Raw genomic sequence first — 20,501 nt, forward strand, 5'->3', positions numbered from 1 at the left:
ATCCAAAACAACTTATTTTTTCAATCAAAAAATTCTTTATCATTAATTACTAAATTATTTATTAATACACGTATTACAAGTTACAAAGCCCATTTTACAAACATAAACCATAAGTTAAAAAGAAAAAAAATAATATCTTAAAGCAAACCTCGACCCCTTCCTACTATTTTTAAATATATCCAGCACCCACCTTTTCTTTTTCTTGCATCACAGTCACCTCCAAATCAATTAAAGTAAATGTTAAAAAATAATAAAAGAAACGTGCAGTATGATCTACTTGACCCAATAATGATAAATCATAACCCAAATTAACCCGTAGTGAATTGAAATAAGTTGACACCACTAGAGAAAACATCATTTCACAAAGTCACAATTAATCAGAAGAAATCAATTTCACCATTACAGTCCAATTCATCCCCATTTCTTCCAAATCAAATATACACAAATTGAGACAGATGTCCTATGCCTTTGCAGGCTTCTTAACAAACACATGAACAATTATAACAAAGTTCTTGCTAACATTTTATTACCGTTCCGTTCATTCAAACATGTAGCTCAATCATCCCATGGCATACTTCTGCGTCCAGCTACGAGCAGTGGCCTCGTATTTGGCCTTGCCGGTCTTGTACATGTGAGCAATTTCAGGCACCAATGGATCATCAGGGTTCGGGTCAGTCAACAGAGAGCAGATGGAAAGCAACACCTGCAAATCACATCAACAGTCTTCAAAACAAATCCTGACCCATCCAAAACGAAGCTTGACTTGACCCGTTCAAAACAAAATTAACCCATTCAAATCATGACTTGTTCAAAACAAATAACCCATTCAAATCTTGACCCGTTGAATACAAGCACGTACACATTCAGTGGCGGATGGAAGTTATTCCTAAGAGATAGTGTATTTAATAGAATTTCTAGTGTAAATTTGGTTAAAACCAAATTTAGGCCCCCTTTCTTTTTTATTAGGCCCTCATGCTCTACAATCTTTCAGGTTTCAACCCAATGAACAAGATTTAAAAACCTAGCCCACATGTATTCCGGCTTCTTAATGATTGATTAAAAGAAAGAGAACAAAAACCTAAATCTTGAAAACAAAGAACACGGTTATTTATATTTATGTTCATTTCATTTTTTTATTTATGAGTTTTGAGTTATTTAGAGTGAAATCAGCAATCAACATTAGTATAATTTTAATTGTTCTAACAGAATTGTCGATATGCTAATTCAAGAGTTTGGTGAGCGTTTAAATGAGATTAACAGAAAGTTATTTCAAAACATGACGGCTTTCATTCAGTATGGCTTATTTTTGAAGTTTTATTCATTGAAGTTAATGATATTGTGTGCAATTTTCAATATGAAGCTTGTGTAATTTGTAGCAGCGAAAAAAAAGTATTCGAAAGTGCTACCAATGAAGCTGCAATTGACCGTTCCAAAAGATGAAATCCCGTAGAGGACAATTGTAACAGGTATTTTGCGACGTAATAGTTAATGAAGTATGTATTTACATTTTTATGTAGTTTTTTTTTTTTTTGACTATTTTTTGCTCCCACTGAGTTAAACTTCTGGATCCGCCACTGTACACATTAATTTCCTTAACAAACAAGAACAAGAAAATATACTCGTTTAAGTGTTCATGCCCATTCGTTTGTTCAGTAAACGTTAAACAAACAAACACAAACAAGCCTCGTTCGTGTTTGTTTGGTTCACTTACAAGCCTAACTAAATGCATTTGCAGCAGGACAAAGTGGCAACTTGACAAAAAGATAAAAACATAACCATGTTTCCAAGTTCAAACCTTGGAGATTGTCAAAGCTGGGCTCCACTGCTCCTTCAAGATATCTAAGCAAATGCTACCATTGCTGTTGATGTTCGGGTGAAAAACCTTAGTCCTAAATGCTACCTGAATACCAACATATAAATATTATATTTGATATCATTTATCCTTTACTATCGCTAAATAGAGATATTCATAAAATAACTCTTCCAAACTATGATAATAAAGTTCAAGATAAACTATAAGTAAAGAATCAAAATAAATAATAACACGTGAAAACTACCTTGGGAGGCTTGAAAGGATAATCAGGAGGAAAGTGAATTGACACAAGAAACACGCCTCCAGAATACGGGCTATCAGAGGGTCCCATAATTGTTGCTTGCCAATGAAACATGTCTTCAGCAACAGGACCTAAACAGTAAAATGCACAACTTAAGTAGAGCATTCTGGAAGCATATGTTGATTATATAAAAATATGTTCATGTTAGAATGTTACTCAATTACACATCAAGCATTTAGCCAAAAATGTCACATTATCACATATCATGTGATGCATACACAAACACCACAAGCATCTATCAAACAAATTAACACAAGATTCTTCAAAGAATGCATACATATATAGTGTATGCTTTAAGCATGAACCCTAATCTAAATGCTCAATGAGCTACATAAAGTTCCTCCGTGCCTAGATATCACAAACAAAATCGTAACCCTAACTTCATTACTCAAACCAATAAAGAGTGCTTTTAGCTGCCTACACACATTAAAGTGCACCAATTACAAGCATACAACAGACTGACAAAGTTGTAACCCTAAACTCTGCATTCAAGCATGCAATCAAGAGTGCTTTAGCTGATTACACAAGCAACAATTAAATACATACAACAGAATTGACAAAGTTGTAACCCTAAATTCTTAGTTCAAACAGACAACCAAGAATGTTTTTAGCTGATTACAGACATCATATTACATCAATTACAAGCATACAACAAATTTGACAAAGTTGAAACTTGTAACCTAAATTCTGTATTCAAGCAGGCAATCAAGAGTGCTTTTAGCTGATTACACATTAAATTGCACCAATTACAAACAGGCAATCATCAGTGATTTTAGCTGACTACATACATTAAAATGTACCAATTACAAACATAAAACAGAGATCACAAAATTGTAAACCTAATTTCTTTAATCAAATAGGCAATCAAGAATCCTTTTAGCTGATTACACACATCAAATTGCACCAATTACAAACATACAACACATTTGACAAACTTGTAACCCTTAATTCTGTTTTTGAACAGTCAATCAATAGTCGTTTAACTGATTACATACAACATATTTGACAAACTTGTAACCCTAAATTCTGTATTCAAACAGGCAATCAACAGTCCTTTAGGCTAATTACAAACATTAAAATGCACCAATTACAAACATACAGCAAATATCACAAAATTGTAAACCTAATTTCTTTGTTCAAACTGGCAATTTAGAGTGCTTTTAACCGATTACATGCATCAAATTGCACCAATTACAAACATACAACACATTTTTGAAAACTTGTAACCCTACCAATTACAAACATACAGCAAATATCACAAAATCGTAAACCTAATTTCTTTGTTCAAACTGGCAATTAAGAGTGCTTTTAACCGATTACATGCATCAAATTGTACCAATTACAAACATACAACACATTTGAAAACTTGTAACCCTTAATTCTGTATTCGAACAGTCAATCAATAGTCGGTTAACTGATTACACACACTAAACTGCACCAATTACAAACATACAACACATTTGACAAACTTGTAACCCTAAATTCAGTATTCAAACAGGCAATCACCAGTCCTTTAGGCTTATTACAAACATTAAAATGCACCAATTACAAACATACAACAAATATCACAAAATTGCAAACCTAATTTCTTTGTTCAAACTGGCAATTAAGAGTCCTTTAAACCGATTACAAGCATCAAATTGCACCAATTACAAGCATACAATAGATTTGACAGCATTGTAACCATAAAATTATTTATTCATACAAGCAATCAGGAGTCCTTTTAGCTGATTACAAACACACAACAGATTTGCCACTGCCGCAACCCTAATTCCTTCATTTACATACATACAACAGATTGCACCATATACATACATACAACAGATTGCACCATATACATACATACAACAGATTTGACCGTGTTACAGCAAATAAACAAAGCATAATTTAATAATTGCACCTCAAAACATACATAAAACTACATATATATATACAATTTATCGTTAATTTTACCAGCGCTGCATGACGTAGGAGGATCCTTCTGCAAATCCTTCAACTCCTTGATAATACGCTTCGACGCCATCACCACAACACGCTAAAAGCCCTAGATTATCACTCGCACCGACGAATCACCGAACCGCAAGCACTGATTCAGATAATCAAATAGATGAACGGTTGAATTCAAACGATTTACAACAATAACAAGCAATCAACAATCAAAATCAAATATATATATTTATATATGCAATTGAATTGAAATTGAGATGAATTATTATTATTATTACCTGGAAGATGAGATGTGAAAGGGAAGCAAATGTGTTGAATTTGGATAGAAGAAGAAGAAGAAGAATAAGGGGAAATGAGAGCTAGGGTTTTGATTTAGGTGGAAATGGTGGGCCCCACTTTTGCGTGGAATAAACGCACGGTGTCGTCATCTTTTCCTCTGTATTTTGATAGTGTCGTCATATACAATTTTCTATAAGAAAAAGTGTACTGAGCGGTAAATATGAGGCAATGATGTAGTGGGGGGGTATATTTGTTGTCGGCTTGTGTGATGAAATTGCTGATATGGCGAGTAAGTATTCGGGTTGGAACAATTTGTGGGCTACAACACCGTTCCTGGACCATATATCGCCCTTCTTAGCTACGTGTCAAAAATCCCACATATTTTATAGCTTCTCCACTACACATCACCTAAGTTGATAGCATTTTACAAAATAGTTAAATACTGATTGATTGTTTGACCTCACGTACAAACTAGAAATGATGATCGGTAATGTTAGAAATGTGTAGACACAACATTTCATTGTGGAGCGTTTTGCGACACGTGATGTCCTAGTCAACATGTGGATATTTTGTAAAAAGTGGCGTAGTAATAAAATCTCATTTCAGTCATTTGGTCAATAATCACTTTGACTAATTCTCCTCTTATCAAGCTTCCACCTTTGTGTACACACACAACGCTCCTCGCCAAAATGGTGCCCAAAACGCTCAACAGGAGGGGGGGGGGGGTAACGCCTGGGCGTTATGGACCGTTTTCCACTCCCAAAACGTTTCACTATGCATGGTCTTATTGTTCACATGATTTTAATTCATTAACAAATGCATACGTTTTATTGTTGATACGCATCGAAAAGGTAATACATGAGATGTGTTCTTTCACGTACAATTGAAATTTTAGTTCACCTAACCCACAAATAAAGGGTGATACATGACATACTAATGGCATAACACCTTGCAATAGCATGATCTTTTAGATGATTGTAAAACTCTTCAAAACGCTACAATCCATTCTTCCCATATACAGACCTAGTCAGCATGACATATCAATTTTATCCCCAACACAATTTCACCCTGAAGCTACCACACACATTATTCACACATTCAGCATACTTTATATAATTTAATTATATGTGATGTGAGTGGGAAAAAAAATAAGGAATGGCTCACACGTTACCACACGTAGTCAAAAGCATCGTCTTACTTTGTAAGTGCATCTATACCCCGCTGCTAGTTATGGGGCATAAGGCTCGCCAGCTTAGACATGGGAGGTTTTTTCATTCACGTTGCGGATAATCTAAGAGATATTGTATACTCTACAAAGCAACAATTTCATACGATGACAATTTAAGGGATTTTTACATATTTCTCATTCCTAAACTATGTAAATTACATATTTCCCCAAAATACAAACTTTTAATGCAAAATGTACAATGCTCTTTAAGCATGGTTTGGGGAAATATGTAATTTCAAAGTTTAGGAAGGGGAAATATGTAAATGCCCCACAATTTAAAGTCCGTTCAATTACTAAATAACTATTGTATTTCAATATGTGTGATTAAGTGAGACTGTGAGAGTCGAAGATTATTTAAGTACTTGTGATACATCTTTATTCAAAAATTTGGCAGCATTTACTCGTTCAGTTGATCTTGGTTAGTTAAACTTCCTCCACTACACATGATTTATGGTTTTACTTAGTTAATGACCACTACCTACGTGGCAGTGATGCGGCGATAACAAAACCTTGCATGCTTGTTTGACTCTAGAATGTTTCTCCAAAATACTGATCCTAATGTTATCACAAAGAGCATGATGAATCAAACCTGTCTAAATCAATTCAATAGCTAAACTTATAACAGAAACATGATGAATCAAGTCCAACTGTTTTAGTAAAAAATGAATAAAGTCCAAGCATGCAACATTAACCATCAAGCCCTCTGCTCATCCGGGTTGTCGGATCTATCTGCATCCGACCCGTTTCCAGATTCGGACAGCCGAACCTCTTCAATCATCTTCACCACTTCCTGCATAACAGGCCGGTTATCAGGCACCTCCACCACACAAGCCATAGCAATCTGCAGCATCTGCACCATCTCCTCTTCAATGTTCTGATATCCCATCAACTCTGCATCAAACACCTCAGCTGTCCACTCTTCTCGGACCACCAACTGCACCCATTTCGGTAAGTCCACCACGTCCTCTCTTCCTGATGACTGTAATGGTTGTTTCCCTGTCAGCATTTCCAGCAGGAGGACACCAAAGCTATAGACATCTGATTTATGAGTGTGCTTTCGGGTTTCTAGTACTTCTGGGGCTCGGTAGCCCACGGTGTAGCGGGAAGTAGAGGCTGGGAAGTTTAGCATCGGGGCTATGGCCGTGTCGGCAATGCAGGCGTCTCCGTGTTGGGTGATGAGGATGTTTGCTGATTTAATGTTTCCGTGAACGAGTTTAGGGCTGCCAGTAGCGTGGATGTAGGCGATGCCATGGGCGGTTCCAAGGGCGAGTTTGATTCTGGTTTCCCAGCTTACTGGTGTTCTACTGGGGGTACCTCGGTCTCCTGTGACATCATTTGAGTAATTAAGATTATGACAAATAATTAAGCATGATAAACAGGTTTAACGGGTCAACTTGTTTAATTACACATGTTGACGGGTCGACCTGAAAGGTTAACCATTAACCTAACACGACTCATTTGTTAAACAGGCTAGATTATGACAAATCCAAAACTTGTCTAATTAAACAAGGCCCATTTATTAAACATGTTTAATGGGTCAACGAGATGTTGACAGGTCGACCTGATGGGTCAGCCAAACACGACCCGTTTATTAGACAGGTTAAAAGGGTCGACCTGTTTAGTTAGACACGTTGACGGGTCGACCTGACAGGTTAACACGACACGTTTCAAATTATCTAGTTAAAAGTAAAATGGGTTAAACAAACTGGAAGTCGTCTAAAATATAATTTAAAAACATCTTATTTCAAAAGATTAGTTGATTAGCATAATAGCATGGGTTTATGATATTATATAATTCATTAACTACTTGTTAAAACAATATTATGAAAAGAACATACCATGCAAGAGGTTCAAAAGGCTGCCATTTGACATATAATCATAAACCAGTAACTTCTCATCCTTCGAATAATAATAAGCCCGAAGTGGTACCACATTTAAATGTGGGTCGACCCGCCCAATAACCTCCATTTGCTCTTCAAACTCTTTCTTACCCACCACTGCATCTTTCAACCGTTTCACAACCACCATAACTGACTTCTCCAAAGTCGCCTTATACGATATTCCAAAACTACCCTTCCCGAGCACCTCAGCTGAAGCCCGTAACAAATCCTCAATATCAAAGTTATAAAAACAACCTTCAAAAAACACCACCTTCTTATTTTTATCAGTTGTCACCACTTCACTACCATAATCCGCCATAGCCTTCTCACTCCTTCGACTAACAGAAAACTTTCCTTTTCCTTTGAATACACGACTTTGACTCTGACTTTGACCTTGAGCAGGAATTTGACTTTGACTTCCATTTCTTCTTTTCCTTAAACAACAGAAGTATAACGCAATGCCAAAGAGTATGATCACAACACCGCCTCCAGCTGCCATGACAATGATAGCCCATAATGGAATCTTCGTTGAGCTAATGATGGCAGTAGGTGGCAGAGGGGCGGTGGCAGGCGGAGGAGAGAGGATTGCTGAACAAGGGTTTAAAGGTTGTCCACATAAGAAACTGTTTCCTATAAATGATGAATTTGGGAAATTTTGAAAAGAAGATGGAATAGAGCCATTAAAATAATTGTTACCAATGCTCAAATGTTTAAGCCTTGAGAATTTGAAATTTGGAATACGACCTGAAAGCGAGTTGTTCTGGAGGTTTAAGCTGGTCAACCGAGTCAAATTTTGTAAAGATTTCGGGATTTGACCAGTAAAGGAGTTAAACGAGAGATCTAATACGTTCATTTGAGAAGGAAACGATTCGGGAATGCTACCAGAAAAGTCATTATGCTGGAGAAATAGATGATGAAGATATCGAAGGGAAAGTATGTCATTTGGTAAAGTTCCTGAGAGTCGGTTTAATCGAAGACTGAGAACTTGTAAGTCTTTAAGTTTTCCAATAGTGTTGGGTGGGATGGGGCCCGTGAGACCGATGCTGGGAAGTCGAAGACCAGTCACGCGGGCCCCACTAGAGTCACAGATGACGCCTAGCCAAGATGTGCAAATGTCTGTAGTATTAGTCCAGTCCAGCTTTGGGTTATGGGGTACAATATTGGAAAATGCAAGAAGAGCTTGTTTATCTGAGTCCAGGTCAGCAAATGTAGTGGTAAATTGGGAAAATATGAGAAGGATGGTATGAAGTAGTATAAGAGAGTAGAGCTTCATGAGGAAGTGTTAGTGTTTACATGTATCAAGTTGATGGATAATGATTCTCCTGGTTTAATATAAGAAAAAGAACAAAATTAGATGATTTGCATGTTAGCTTCTATAAACGATAATAAGAAAATAATGCAAATTATTATATATGTAACAATCAAAAGGTTTTAAATGATAAGCACCTAAGAGTTAATTAAGCACAATATCTACTAGGTAAAATGAAAAGCTAGGTGTACACTTTTGATTCAAATCTTGTGTTCACTGGTATACAAACATATTAGAGGTCACTGTTGGGTGACCATGACCACATGACTATCAAGGAGAATACATTAATTAGGTAGAGTCCAATCTTATAACATTACCATAGTTAGAAGATACAATAATTAATCCCATTGTACTCCTATAAATTGTTGATCAATAATACATGATAACATGGTTTACATTATGAATAGCTAAAATCTGGAGTAATTCTTGTCAATCGAACTAAGAACTCGTAAGATATATACATAGTCTGGCATGCAGTTAACCTGGACACCCTTTTTTTTAAATGAAACTGCACTTCAGTTCCTCAAAGTAACCAAGAAAAATGAAGTTTGGAAATGAGAGCAAGAAACACAAATAAGGAATTGAGACTTGAGCTATTTAATTTGCTATAATATCATATAAATAATAATAATAATACAGGATCCATCTGGATATTTATATACTACTACATATCAAACATATCTATATTAGTTACTATTGGTGTTTTAGTTGTCTAGTTTCCTATAATCTCAGCATTCAGATATATTATTATTATTATTATTATTATTATTATTATTATTATTATTATTATTATTATTATTATTGCAGTCTCTTTTACTTATACAATAGTATAAATTATGAGTTAAGCTACTGTATATCACAGTTAAACAACAAAGGCTTTGGCAATATATATAAACCACAGTACAGCACAAAACAACATCCACTGTCAATTCAGCTACCAAATTCACTCTATGTTCAACATATTTCCAGATTCCAACAAGCAAAGCTGATAACATACCAGATTCTAACCTAACATCCTAATTAACAGTGACAAACTGACAATTAGCAATGAGAACTAATGCATTTAAACTGTAATTTGCTAAATCATGCTTCAAACACGGATTTCAAATCAACATACCTAAATCAGAATTCAGTAAACGAAGAATGTATAATAATAATAATAATAAAGTGTAAACTGACGCAATAAGTAAATCATTACCGTACATTCGAACACTAGCTCGGGTGACGTCATCAAAGCTTCAAACTAACTGAATTTTCCGTCAATATGACGAAACGAAAGCTAATCTGAGATATGAAGCGGAAACTATTTGTATCGAATTGAATCTGAATGCTCAAATTTGAGAAGAGATCGAATGAGATTTAACGAGCGCATGCGAACAACAGAGAGTGTGTGTGTATAGTCGCCCAATATCTCAAGCGAAGTAATGAAGCATGATTTTGACGTACGTACTTTGGGCCAATTTACGTGTAATTTGTATATTAGGGCTTGTTTTTTAAGTTTTGAAAATTACATTATAATCCACACCGACTTTTTTAGAATAGCGACTTTCTTTTTGTGTTTAAGACACAGCACTCTTCAATTTAAAGAATCTCGTTCCTCTACTCTGGCTAGACTATGTTTTCTTAACCAGACCCACGCTGGTTTCAGAGTTTGGTTTGGGCGTTCCCCGGTAAACCATACCGCCAACTGTCTCTTGACGGTCATTGTGCCGCCACAAGAACAAGAGCAAAACTCTTTGGCTTAACACACAGTGGGACGAAAACCTGGGTGGGCTCGGGATCCAAACTAACAACCTCGCAAGGCCTAACTCAAATTCTTCATTGCTAATATCCACCTAAAGGACACAAGTGAGAATCGAACTTGGGTCTCCACTGAAGAACCCAGGTTTTCCTTCCACTAGACCACAAGTGGGGATCTTAATAAATACATTTTGGTAAAAAAATTATGTTAGGTTATTAATTGATATATTTCACGTATATACGAATGGTATTTTATATCTTGTGTTGAAAAATAGGATCGGGTCTTGTTGTCTGGGAACGACTGTATGTAACGTTGTCAAGTCATTTCAAGTCTAGATCACGACTATAACATGCATATACATTCGTTAGAAGGTTAGAAGAGACAGGAGGTTTGGAAAACACTATTAATGATCATGTCAATAATGTGCCAATAACCACACGTATTTCAGATTTTAGTAAAGAAACGATACAGCTGAAAGGTCAATCTTTAGTGATAGGTGGATTACGTGTTTCTCACTTAAGAAAGAGTTAATAAAACAAAAATCGTTATATACTAAGAATAATGTTTGAGATGTTGCCATGCCAGGTTATTATCTTATTAGCGGGATATGTTGTCCACCATTTTGTTTTATAATTGTAAGTACTTATTTAACCTCACCGAGGTTGACATCTTAGGGCGCGTTCGTTTCACGGACTTTTTTTAAAGTATTTGGAATTAGAATGGAATGTTTGAGAATTCCTATCATGTGTTTGGTTGGTTAATATGTATTTGAATTGGAATCTTCTTCATTCTCGTTTTTTTTTTTTTTTAAAATGAGGGCAAATGCGAAAACGTTTTAGTTTTTTTACATTTTTCGTTTTTGATTTATATTTTGAGTTATGATTTTTTTATTAATTTTTTAATATTTTTTTGGAGGTTAACAAAAACCCCTTCAAAAAAATTCAAAAAAATTAATAAAAAAATCATAACTCAAAATATAAATAAAAAACGAAAAATGTAAAAAAAACAAAAATGTTTCCGTCTTTGCCCTCGTTCTTAAAAAAAAAGACCCGAAACCCGTTTTGACACATTCCGACCCGGGCTCGTTCTGACCCGGACCTTTTGACCCTAACCCGTTCCGACCCAACCCAACCCATTTGCCCCCTAGTACTGATTAGGGTTAATAAGAAAATCCTTTATTTTCCATAACAATCCTCATAAAATAGGTGGGATTTTAAAATCCCATTAAATGTGGGATTTGATGAGATTTAGTTTCCATTTTTCTTATTTCATTTAATGGAACGAACATATCAATTTATGGGATTTAAAATCTTATTCCTTAAAATTCCTTCAAAATCCTTGAAACAAACAGGAGCTTAGGGTACAATAAAACAAGATAAATGAATGTAAATGTGTTTAGGCATGTTTACATACTCCGAAGTCCGAATCAAGTGTGACACATAATAAGTGGGCAATTATATAATCATGGCCCAAGTATGTAGTGAAACACTAGTTACACCAATATGATAAAAGTTTATCTAGTCATAACATGTGATCGGCCCAAATGGGAAGTTGTGGACCATTAGACTACCACTAATATTCACCGTTATAAGATTATTAACCCATTTATGCATATTAGTGTATACTTACATATACGTAAAATACATGTAACACATACGTATGTGCCGATTAACGAAACTATACTTAGCCCGGCCCAACCGTTGATTTTATATAATCCAAGCCCATTTAATTTAGTGAGACGAACCCTGTTAGGCCCGATATACCTTGTGACCTATTCAGCTCATTTCCCTTCAGTTAATCCAACATGCGTGGGTCCAGTTTAGGGTTGTTTACGAGCCGAGCCGAAACGAGCGCAGGCTTGCTCGCTACTTGGCTCGTTTACGACCGAACCGAACAGCTGAAATTCGAACTGAGCCAAAATCGAATCGAGCATTTTTTGATTGAACATCGAGCGATTTCGAGCATTAATTTATTTCTTTTTCACTCTAAAAATTCCAATAAGAAACAAGTTTGAAGATTGTAAACAATTTATTAGTTTTTAGACAAACCTGTAATATGTTGTAAATTTTTAGGAGAATGAAGTTTGAAGTGGGATGTAATGAACATGTAAACAAACTTCTAGTATTCTGAAAACTTGAATCGAACTAATGAGACTATAAATTTAACTGAATAAGAAAAATTTTTAAGGGTTTAAAAATTTATACTCACATTTTATGTGTGTTGTCTACATATTTATATATTTGTTCATATATAATTATATATAAAATACGTTAAAAATATTCGAGCCGAACCGAACCTACCAGACCGTTGCTCGTTGCTTGGCTCGTTTACAAACCAAACCAAGCAGAGCGGCTCGTTTACAATCGAGCGAAAAAGCAAGCAAACAGTTTCTGAGCAATTTCTAAGCGGGCGGCGAGCGAGTTCGAGTGGCGAGTGGTTTAGACGGCCCTAGTTCAGTTCACCTCTTGATATATTGATATTTAAGCCCAAAGTACTTTAATATTTACTCATTGGCCCAAATAGCTCTAATACCCAATTGTTTGTTATGGACTTTGGGTTATCTAGCCGAGCATTGGTTCATTTTATCCTTGTTAAATTACGATTCATATCTCACCTTCTTGTATTTGATCCTCCTAGTATCAAGCTCTTATATAAATTAGAAAAGAAAAACAGATATTGGCTTGCTACAACAGACAGCCTTTTGAGAGAGAAGTGTAACATAACCCATTGGTGGATGAACAATCCGGTGTTGAATCAACTCCTGGGCCACTTAGGCTGTATGCTATGGTGGGGGGCATCGAAGCCCCTCCATCGTGTCACGTCAACGCCACGTCATCGCCTCGTAAAAAATGGGGCATCGAAGCCCGCCCCACTATGGTTTAATACCCTTGGGCGCCCCCAATAAATATATATGCGTATATATGTATGTGTGTATGTGAGAGAGGAGAGAGAGAGAGCCCTGAGGGCGCCGGTCGTCACAACCACCGTTCCCCCTCCTCGCCTGCCTCCACAGCGCCCCCCGGCGATGTTCATACTCCTTCGGCGCCCTTCTCCCCCCCCCCCCCCCCCTCCAAGGTGCCCATAACAACCTGCCTTATTGATATTTGTGTTTTTTTGTTTTATGTTTTTCAACAGTTTCTAGAGGTTTTGATACACCTCTTGCCATAGCCATACAAAGCATACATAAAACCTCTCACATACTTTTGAGAAGATCAAGAAAGAGAGAACAGTTTTGTCAGTTCATGCTCGCATGCTGTTAATTTCTAATAATTGTATAACGTGACATTTGATAGTGTAAAAATTGGCTATGGTTAATTAGTTATATTTTTTTTATTAATAATAACAAACTAACTTATTCCTAAACCTCTCTTATAAACGATTTATATGCTTGTGGTGCGCACATATGATGTATATATGTGTGAACCCTCGGGTGGGCAAAAGTGAAATTGCTTGTGGTGCGCACATATGATGTATATATGTGTGAACCCTCGGGTGGGCAAAAGTGAAATTGCACTAATTTTGACGTTATTTTACTAATCTCGTGAAAATAACGTTAAAAGTGACGGACGGTTAATCAGGCATCATGTAGTGGCGTTGATAGCCGAAAGACAAGGGTACATGCACCGATCAGCCGGTGTCCCGATGATTGAGTGCTATGTGCCTTATGTCCAAGGCTTGATGCAAAACTACTATCGAGCCGGGGGTCTCACCGAAAGCAGCCTCTCTATCCTTATAGGGTAGAGGTAAGGCTGTCTACATCTTACCCTCCTCAGACCCTACCATAGCTTTGCTATTGGTGGGATATACTGAGTACGATGATGATGATGATGATGTTTGCACAGTGAAGGATTTGAACCTTCCACTTATAGGATTAAGGGGAGTCGCCACTCGCTGATTAATTTGAATTCTACCTTATTACATAGAAGCATGGTGATCTCCTCATCTCCACACAAGATCTCTAATTTTCTAAGGAGAAACACAAAATTCATAACAATTAAATTAGAGACTATCATGCAAATTAGGGGTGTGCATGGGTTGGTTTGGGCCAAACCAAACCATAACCGATATGTCGGTTAATGGATAACCATAACCATAACCGATCCGTTAGGGCAGTTTCGGTTAATCGGTTTTGATGGTTATAGCGAGCCGGTTATGGGTCGGTTAACCGTAACCAAGAAAATGCAATTGAGCCTAAAAGTTTGGTACCATATATTAAAAAATACGACAAAACATAATCCAACAAAATATATATTCGGTAGCATTAATACCAAATATTATAAAAAACAACTTTATATAATCCATCAACGAAGTTAAAGTTAATTCGATTACTAACATTGAACTAAAAACATAAAAATGATACAATTTGACAATATGTTTGGTGAAAGTTAATCCCAAACATATTTTTGGTTAAATAAACGGGCCGGTTCGGTTATGACGGGTTTGGAATTATCTATAACCAAAATCAACCCGTATTAGGTGGTTTCCAAAAAATCATTAAACCGACCCATTGATTATGTCGGATAGCGGTTAAAATTGGTTTGGTTATGACGGTTATGGTTCGGTTAACGATTATAACGGTTAAGTTGCTCACCCCTAATGCAAAATATACCATTTAACATCCATCCAAACCTTATATGGTGAAAGACTGATACATGTTTACTTGATAAATAAACATCAAAAAAGTTTAATAAAATTAAAACTAACACATTTACTCTTATATATTCTTACAACCGTGGTAACAATTTATTTAAAACTATAATATGAAAAACAAATGAAAAAAAAAAACCTAGCTTACAAATTCATTTTCTAAAACCGGTTTAGTTCGAGACCCCATTGCCACCGGCATCAAAGCATTCCCAACCGCGGCCACCGCCAACGGACCACCACCTTCCGCCACACATTCCATCTTCTCAACCCTCCTCCGCCTCACCCATCGTCTCACCGCCACCAAAACCACCAACACCACCACCGCCACCACCACCAAAACCACACCTCCCACTATCCCACCAACCCACCACCCATTACTCCCCACTTGCCTCCTACCACCACCAACCGCCACCGGAATCTCCGGCACTTTCTCCGGCGCCGGCGCCGGCGCCGGAATATTCTCTTCCACAACCACCCCAAAATGCCCTTGTTTCAAACCTAAACAAACACTCCCATTAACCACAACATTAAACTCAACCCCACCAAACAAATCAAAAAACACACATTTTGGCAAAACCCCATTTCCCAAAACCCTCAAAGATTCAAACTTTATCAATATCGGATCCTCCGACGGCCGGAGATCCAACTCCGGCGAAACTCCGGCGACCACACCCGTCGCATTATACGCCAATAAACCCACCACCGGCGACAAATACAAATACCCAGGCAACGGATAATAAACCTCCGACCAATTCCCCAAATTCTCGTACACCAAAACCACTCTAGCAACGTACGGACTCACAAAAACACCCGCCGGAATATCAAACTCTTTATACCCAAAATACCCTTTTCTCCTCAACCGACCACTTCTTAACCTGAGGGCAGAAACGGTAATTCCGGTGAGCTCCGGTGTCACATTGCCGTCGTAAACAACTCCGGTTCTTGGCCGGTGCCGGAAAAGTGGCCGGAAAGCGTAGTCTTGAAGGATTGAATCAAGAAGTCTAGTTGAGTTGATTGGGAGGTGTTGGGATTTTAGTAATGGGAATTTGAAGGGTAAAATTGTAAATAATGATAATAATAATCGGAAGGAAGCTAAAGGAAGCATGAGTGTGAGTGAAAGTTGAAAAGATAATAAAAGGTTTTACAAGAACTGAAATTAATATGTTTCAAGATCTGGAAAAAAAAAAAAAAAAAAAAAAAAAAAAACTGAAATTAATATGTTTCAAGATCTGGAAATGAATAAATTAATGCAAGGGAGCATAACGGGTCGATCTTCAAGAGGGTGTCGAATAAATTTATTTAACCTTGGTTAAAAATATTAAAGAAGGTAAGTACGAAATTAGAGGTGCAAAAACCAGGTATTTTAAGGAATCGGAACCGGATAGGAACCGGTTGCGGGTATAGTCGAGTATTTGACCGGAGTTTCGGGTAGGGTCGGGTTTTGACAGGGTATTTCCGGTTCTGATTCCGCCGGGTGCGGCTCGGTTCTAATTCTGGAGAGAAACCCAGAGCCCGGTTTGTACCCGCGGGTAGGGTTGGTTGGGTCGGGTCCGGGTAGGAGCTGCGGAGTCGGGTCCGGAACCGTTTTTTTTGTGCACCTTTATATGAAAATAATATAGATGCTCGTTTGATTTCTAAGAGGAACGTTTAGGTCAAACCCTAAAGCCATTGTGATCCCCGATTAAGACAACATAGTCTGGTCAGAGTTGGCCAACATTACTCTTCAAATTTGGGAGTGCAGTGGCCTAACACACAAGAAAGTCGTCGTTCAAAAACAAAGTTACATAATAATATTAGATGCTCTTGTGATTTTATAAGTAGCCTATAAAATTGGACTTGCTTCGTAATTGGCATGGTGGTTCAATGTCAAGGGATTGATGGTTAACTGCCGGGGGGGGGGGGGGTTGAATAATTTGAAATATGATTCATGGGTGTTTTTTCACAATGGCGGGGGTTTCCTTCTTGATGGTGTTTCTGGGTGGATCAGGTCTGGAACGATAAAATTAATATAGATGATTGACCTCATGTCTCAGAAAGACGCACGCAAACAGTGAAGATAGTTCCAAACGTTGTTCAAAAGAAAAGTAGCCGAAAAAAAATTGTTTAATAATTTGATATGTAGCTAGTCTGTTTTGATACAACTCTTCCATGAATGATAAAAATTAGTGGATCCATCATCACATGACAATGTATGTCGCAATATTTATTTACATGGTAAATAGGAAAAATTAGTGGATCCATCACCAAATTGGAGAATCACTTAGCATCCACTAATGTTAATATTGGTAAGTTGATTAAAGGAAAAGTTGAAAATGATAAATGTATAAGGTTTTGGATTTATTTTTGGCTCGTCTCACAACCATTTTAAAGATTTTGGATTGACTATTGGCTCGTCTCACAAGTCACAACCACTTGAAGAGGTTTTTCACCCAACTATTTTGTAATGCAAAGGTAAATTACTGTACGATTATTGATTGTTTTAACTAGCAAGTTCAATCTTGGTCCTAGAAATAAAAACATTGAACTTTGAATTTAACCTAATCCACTGAACTTGTAGATTTAATCAAACTGCTACAACAAGTGGACGTCTCGGAAGATGATCATGAATGGGTTTGGCTTGACTGGCAAATTCTCGGTGGCCTCAATGAAGATAACAATGTTTAATGCAACCGGTGCCAATGCCCCTTTTGTTATGGCATGGAACAAATGGGTTCCCAATAAAGAAATCATCTTTAGTTGGAAAGCGAAATTAGGTCGGTTGTCGATGTGAGTAAGTCTCCTTCATCGAGACATCCAAGTTGGTATGGATGCTTGCGTAGTTTGCAATTAATTTCTAAAAAATGCAGATCATTTGTTCTCTTCTTGGCAAGTTGCTAATCGGGTTCAGGAATTAATAAGTTTATGGTGTCACATTCTGCCAATATTCACGTTCTCGATTCATGATTGAGGTGGGGGTCTTAACTCAAAAAGGAGATTCCGTATCCAACTAATCTCAACTCTACGTTTTCCACCCTTGTACTCAGCCCATGGGACTAGATCGTGAAATGGTGGTTTGCCAGTTAGAAGACCAAGAAATAAGATTGTTGCACATGTAAATGTAGTGTCTAGATGTGGAACGATGTGTGTCCATACAATCTGCCTAATTAACTTTCGTACAAGAAATACGTGTGGAGACCAACCCGCAATACATGTTGAGACCCATGGATAAAGTGTCTTTGATATGCCGATTATTATGTTTAGATCATTGAGATGGGACAATAGAGGGGCGTGCATGTGCTTGCATATTTGTTGACAGCATAGGATATGTTTGGTCTGGTGAAAGTTTGATATTGCAATGCACCTACGAGGCTGCATTTTGTATTGCAGTCATCAATTACTCTCTCTTAATCTCTTAATTTTTCCGCAATATCAATTGAGTATGAACCGGCCGCAACTAGTCATATTTATTTACCCGTTTGAGAATGTCAAGGGAGTACTTCTATCGAGATAAAAGGATACCATGAATATAGAGTTAGAAATACCCAAAATAAATAAATAAACAAAAGAAACAAGTTAAGGGCCAAGATCTTTCATATAAAATCAACTTTAAGTAGAGATTGTGATGAACGTAAAAAAAAAAAAAATCCTTACAATACGATGTAGGTTTTTCATGAACGACAACTCCCACATCTTTAATCTACTTCTAAATCACACCTTTTCTATTGACAATCACAGGACATTAACATACATCTATCACAAATAAAAGGACTTCTCATTAAAAGAAATGAACGTAGTTAGAAATCACCTTAATTTACCATAGAAAAGTGCTATTTATAAATAATTAAAATTTTCTTCTGTTTTCTGGTGTTCAATCTTTTAACGTTCCTCAATAGTAAATCGTGTATATGTTAATCCATAAATTATAGTATATATTACGATTAAGACTTTCAAGTCACAATATTTGAAGATCTACAGTTTCATATGATAATCTTTAACAATTAACAATTTTGTTTATCAACTTTACCTACCACCTCTCAATATATAAATTCATCTTGGCATAAATAATTGTGTTTTAAATATTAAATATTATATTTTAAAATAAACCAACTTACTGAGATTTAGGCTTTGTAAATTTGTATAAATAGCCCATTAAGCTACCTTAGTTTTGGATTGCCCAACTGGCTATCATATGGTCAACTTTTTGTTCAAGTCCATATTGGGCCTTATGTTTCAACTTAGCAAATGGGCTTTTGGAGTTGAATCATTATAGCCTTGTATATTTCTGACTAGTATTGGACTATTGAGTCTATGGGCTTCGGGTGATAGTATAACACTATAGTATAGACTATGATTACACAACTATTTTATTATGATAATAGCTTATGCAAAAGTAAAAAATAAAAAAAAAGCTACAAATAAATACCATATAATAAACCTGTACAAAGTATTTAGAAGGGAGAGAAAGTGTACATAACTAGTTTTATGTACAAGTTCTCATCTAATTCTACTCTAAAAGTTATATTTTTATGCATCATCAATGAGATTTGGACCCTCAAGTCCCCATCTACATGGGAGGGATACCTTTCATACACATCTTGATATCGATAGGCCTCACGCCCTTTAACACATATTCTTACTTAAAATTGGTTTTCAGCGTCCCTCGTGACATTAAATTGGATATTACAAGTGTGTTGGTTTATGCAACATTACTTTAACTCTTGTTAGATGGCTGCACTTTCAAAAAATGTGATATTTACTAGTTAGACCGTTAATCTATAAATGATTTAACTTGTGGAGCAACACTCATATTTAAATCTCTAAATTTTAGAGATTTGTCATATTTTTCATCTATGTCTGCATCTCCATTTCTATTCTAGATCTCCAAATTTTAGAGATTTTGCAATAGTGATTCTTTAAATATAGAGACACACTATTCACCATCTATGTGATTTAAGTCCGTATATTAAACATTTGGGTTTGTACCTCAAACATAGAATAATAAAGAATAAATATTAAAAAAAAAAGAATACAGAGATAGAGATAAAGAATTGGATAAGAGGTTAAACAAAATATAGAAGAATATTTTTTTTATAAATAGGGACGAAGATTTAAATGTGAAAATTGAGTACTTAACCAAACACCTTCTTTTTTCATTCACTTACAATATTTCATTTCATTTCGCTAGTCATTCATACATAACATACAGTGCCGTGCACTACCTTTATGCCGACGGCGCAAATGCAATTAATAATATTTATCAAAGTTGAAAGAAAGAAAGTAAAAAGAGAAAAACGAAATAGGCAGTGGGTAGTGGCCGGTGCCCTAAGGAACAAACACTTCATGGGAGAAACAATCAAACAAACATGAACCATGAATC

The 20,501-nt window shown here is 36.4% G+C and overlaps 3 protein-coding genes across 3 annotated transcripts; all 3 read right to left on the reverse strand.

Annotated features, from left to right (window-relative positions):
* Positions 1–286: 286 nt before the first annotated feature.
* On the reverse strand, positions 287–4,401 carry LOC143594530 (ubiquitin-conjugating enzyme E2 28-like). The gene is made up of 5 exons (XM_077073820.1): positions 4,340–4,401; positions 4,068–4,200; positions 2,058–2,185; positions 1,796–1,900; positions 287–703 (listed from the first exon to the last, which is right to left on the reverse strand). The coding sequence occupies exons 2-5, from the start codon at positions 4,135–4,137 to the stop codon at positions 560–562; spliced, it is 447 nt and encodes a 148-aa protein (XP_076929935.1). The 5' UTR covers positions 4,138–4,200; positions 4,340–4,401; the 3' UTR covers positions 287–559.
* Positions 4,402–6,163: 1,762 nt separating this feature from the next.
* On the reverse strand, positions 6,164–8,816 carry LOC143594529 (putative inactive receptor kinase At5g58300). Its single transcript, XM_077073817.1, has 2 exons — positions 7,407–8,816; positions 6,164–6,891 (listed from the first exon to the last, which is right to left on the reverse strand). Exons 1-2 carry the CDS (start codon positions 8,719–8,721, stop codon positions 6,263–6,265), a joined length of 1,944 nt encoding a protein of 647 aa, XP_076929932.1. The 5' UTR covers positions 8,722–8,816; the 3' UTR covers positions 6,164–6,262.
* A 6,452-nt stretch (positions 8,817–15,268) lies between these two features.
* LOC143594528 (uncharacterized) lies at positions 15,269–16,250 on the reverse strand. The gene has a single exon (XM_077073816.1). The coding sequence runs from the start codon at positions 16,248–16,250 to the stop codon at positions 15,285–15,287; it is 966 nt and encodes a 321-aa protein (XP_076929931.1). The 3' UTR covers positions 15,269–15,284.
* Positions 16,251–20,501: the final 4,251 nt, after the last annotated feature.

Source organism: Bidens hawaiensis, unplaced genomic scaffold (assembly GCF_021521415.1).
Source record: "Bidens hawaiensis isolate Kalapana, Puna unplaced genomic scaffold, B.hawaiensis_p1.1 tig00043781_1, whole genome shotgun sequence".
NCBI classification, from domain to species: domain Eukaryota; kingdom Viridiplantae; phylum Streptophyta; class Magnoliopsida; order Asterales; family Asteraceae; genus Bidens; species Bidens hawaiensis.

Bases quoted from the DNA above. Each gene is read 5' to 3' on its own strand.
- LOC143594530 (XM_077073820.1), bottom strand. From the start codon at position 4,137: ATGGCGTCGAAGCGTATTATCAAGGAGTTGAAGGATTTGCAGAAGGAT. The intron at 2,186-4,067 runs GTAAAATTAACG...TTTACTGTTTAG, and splicing joins TCCTACGTCATGCAGCGCTG to GTCCTGTTGCTGAAGACATG. The intron at 1,901-2,057 runs GTAGTTTTCACG...GTTGGTATTCAG, and splicing joins ATCCTTTCAAGCCTCCCAAG to GTAGCATTTAGGACTAAGGT.
- LOC143594529 (XM_077073817.1), bottom strand. From the start codon at position 8,721: ATGAAGCTCTACTCTCTTATACTACTTCATACCATCCTTCTCATATTT. The intron at 6,892-7,406 runs GTATGTTCTTTT...ATGATGTCACAG, and splicing joins CCTTTTGAACCTCTTGCATG to GAGACCGAGGTACCCCCAGT.
- LOC143594528 (XM_077073816.1), bottom strand. From the start codon at position 16,250: ATGCTTCCTTTAGCTTCCTTCCGATTATTATTATCATTATTTACAATT.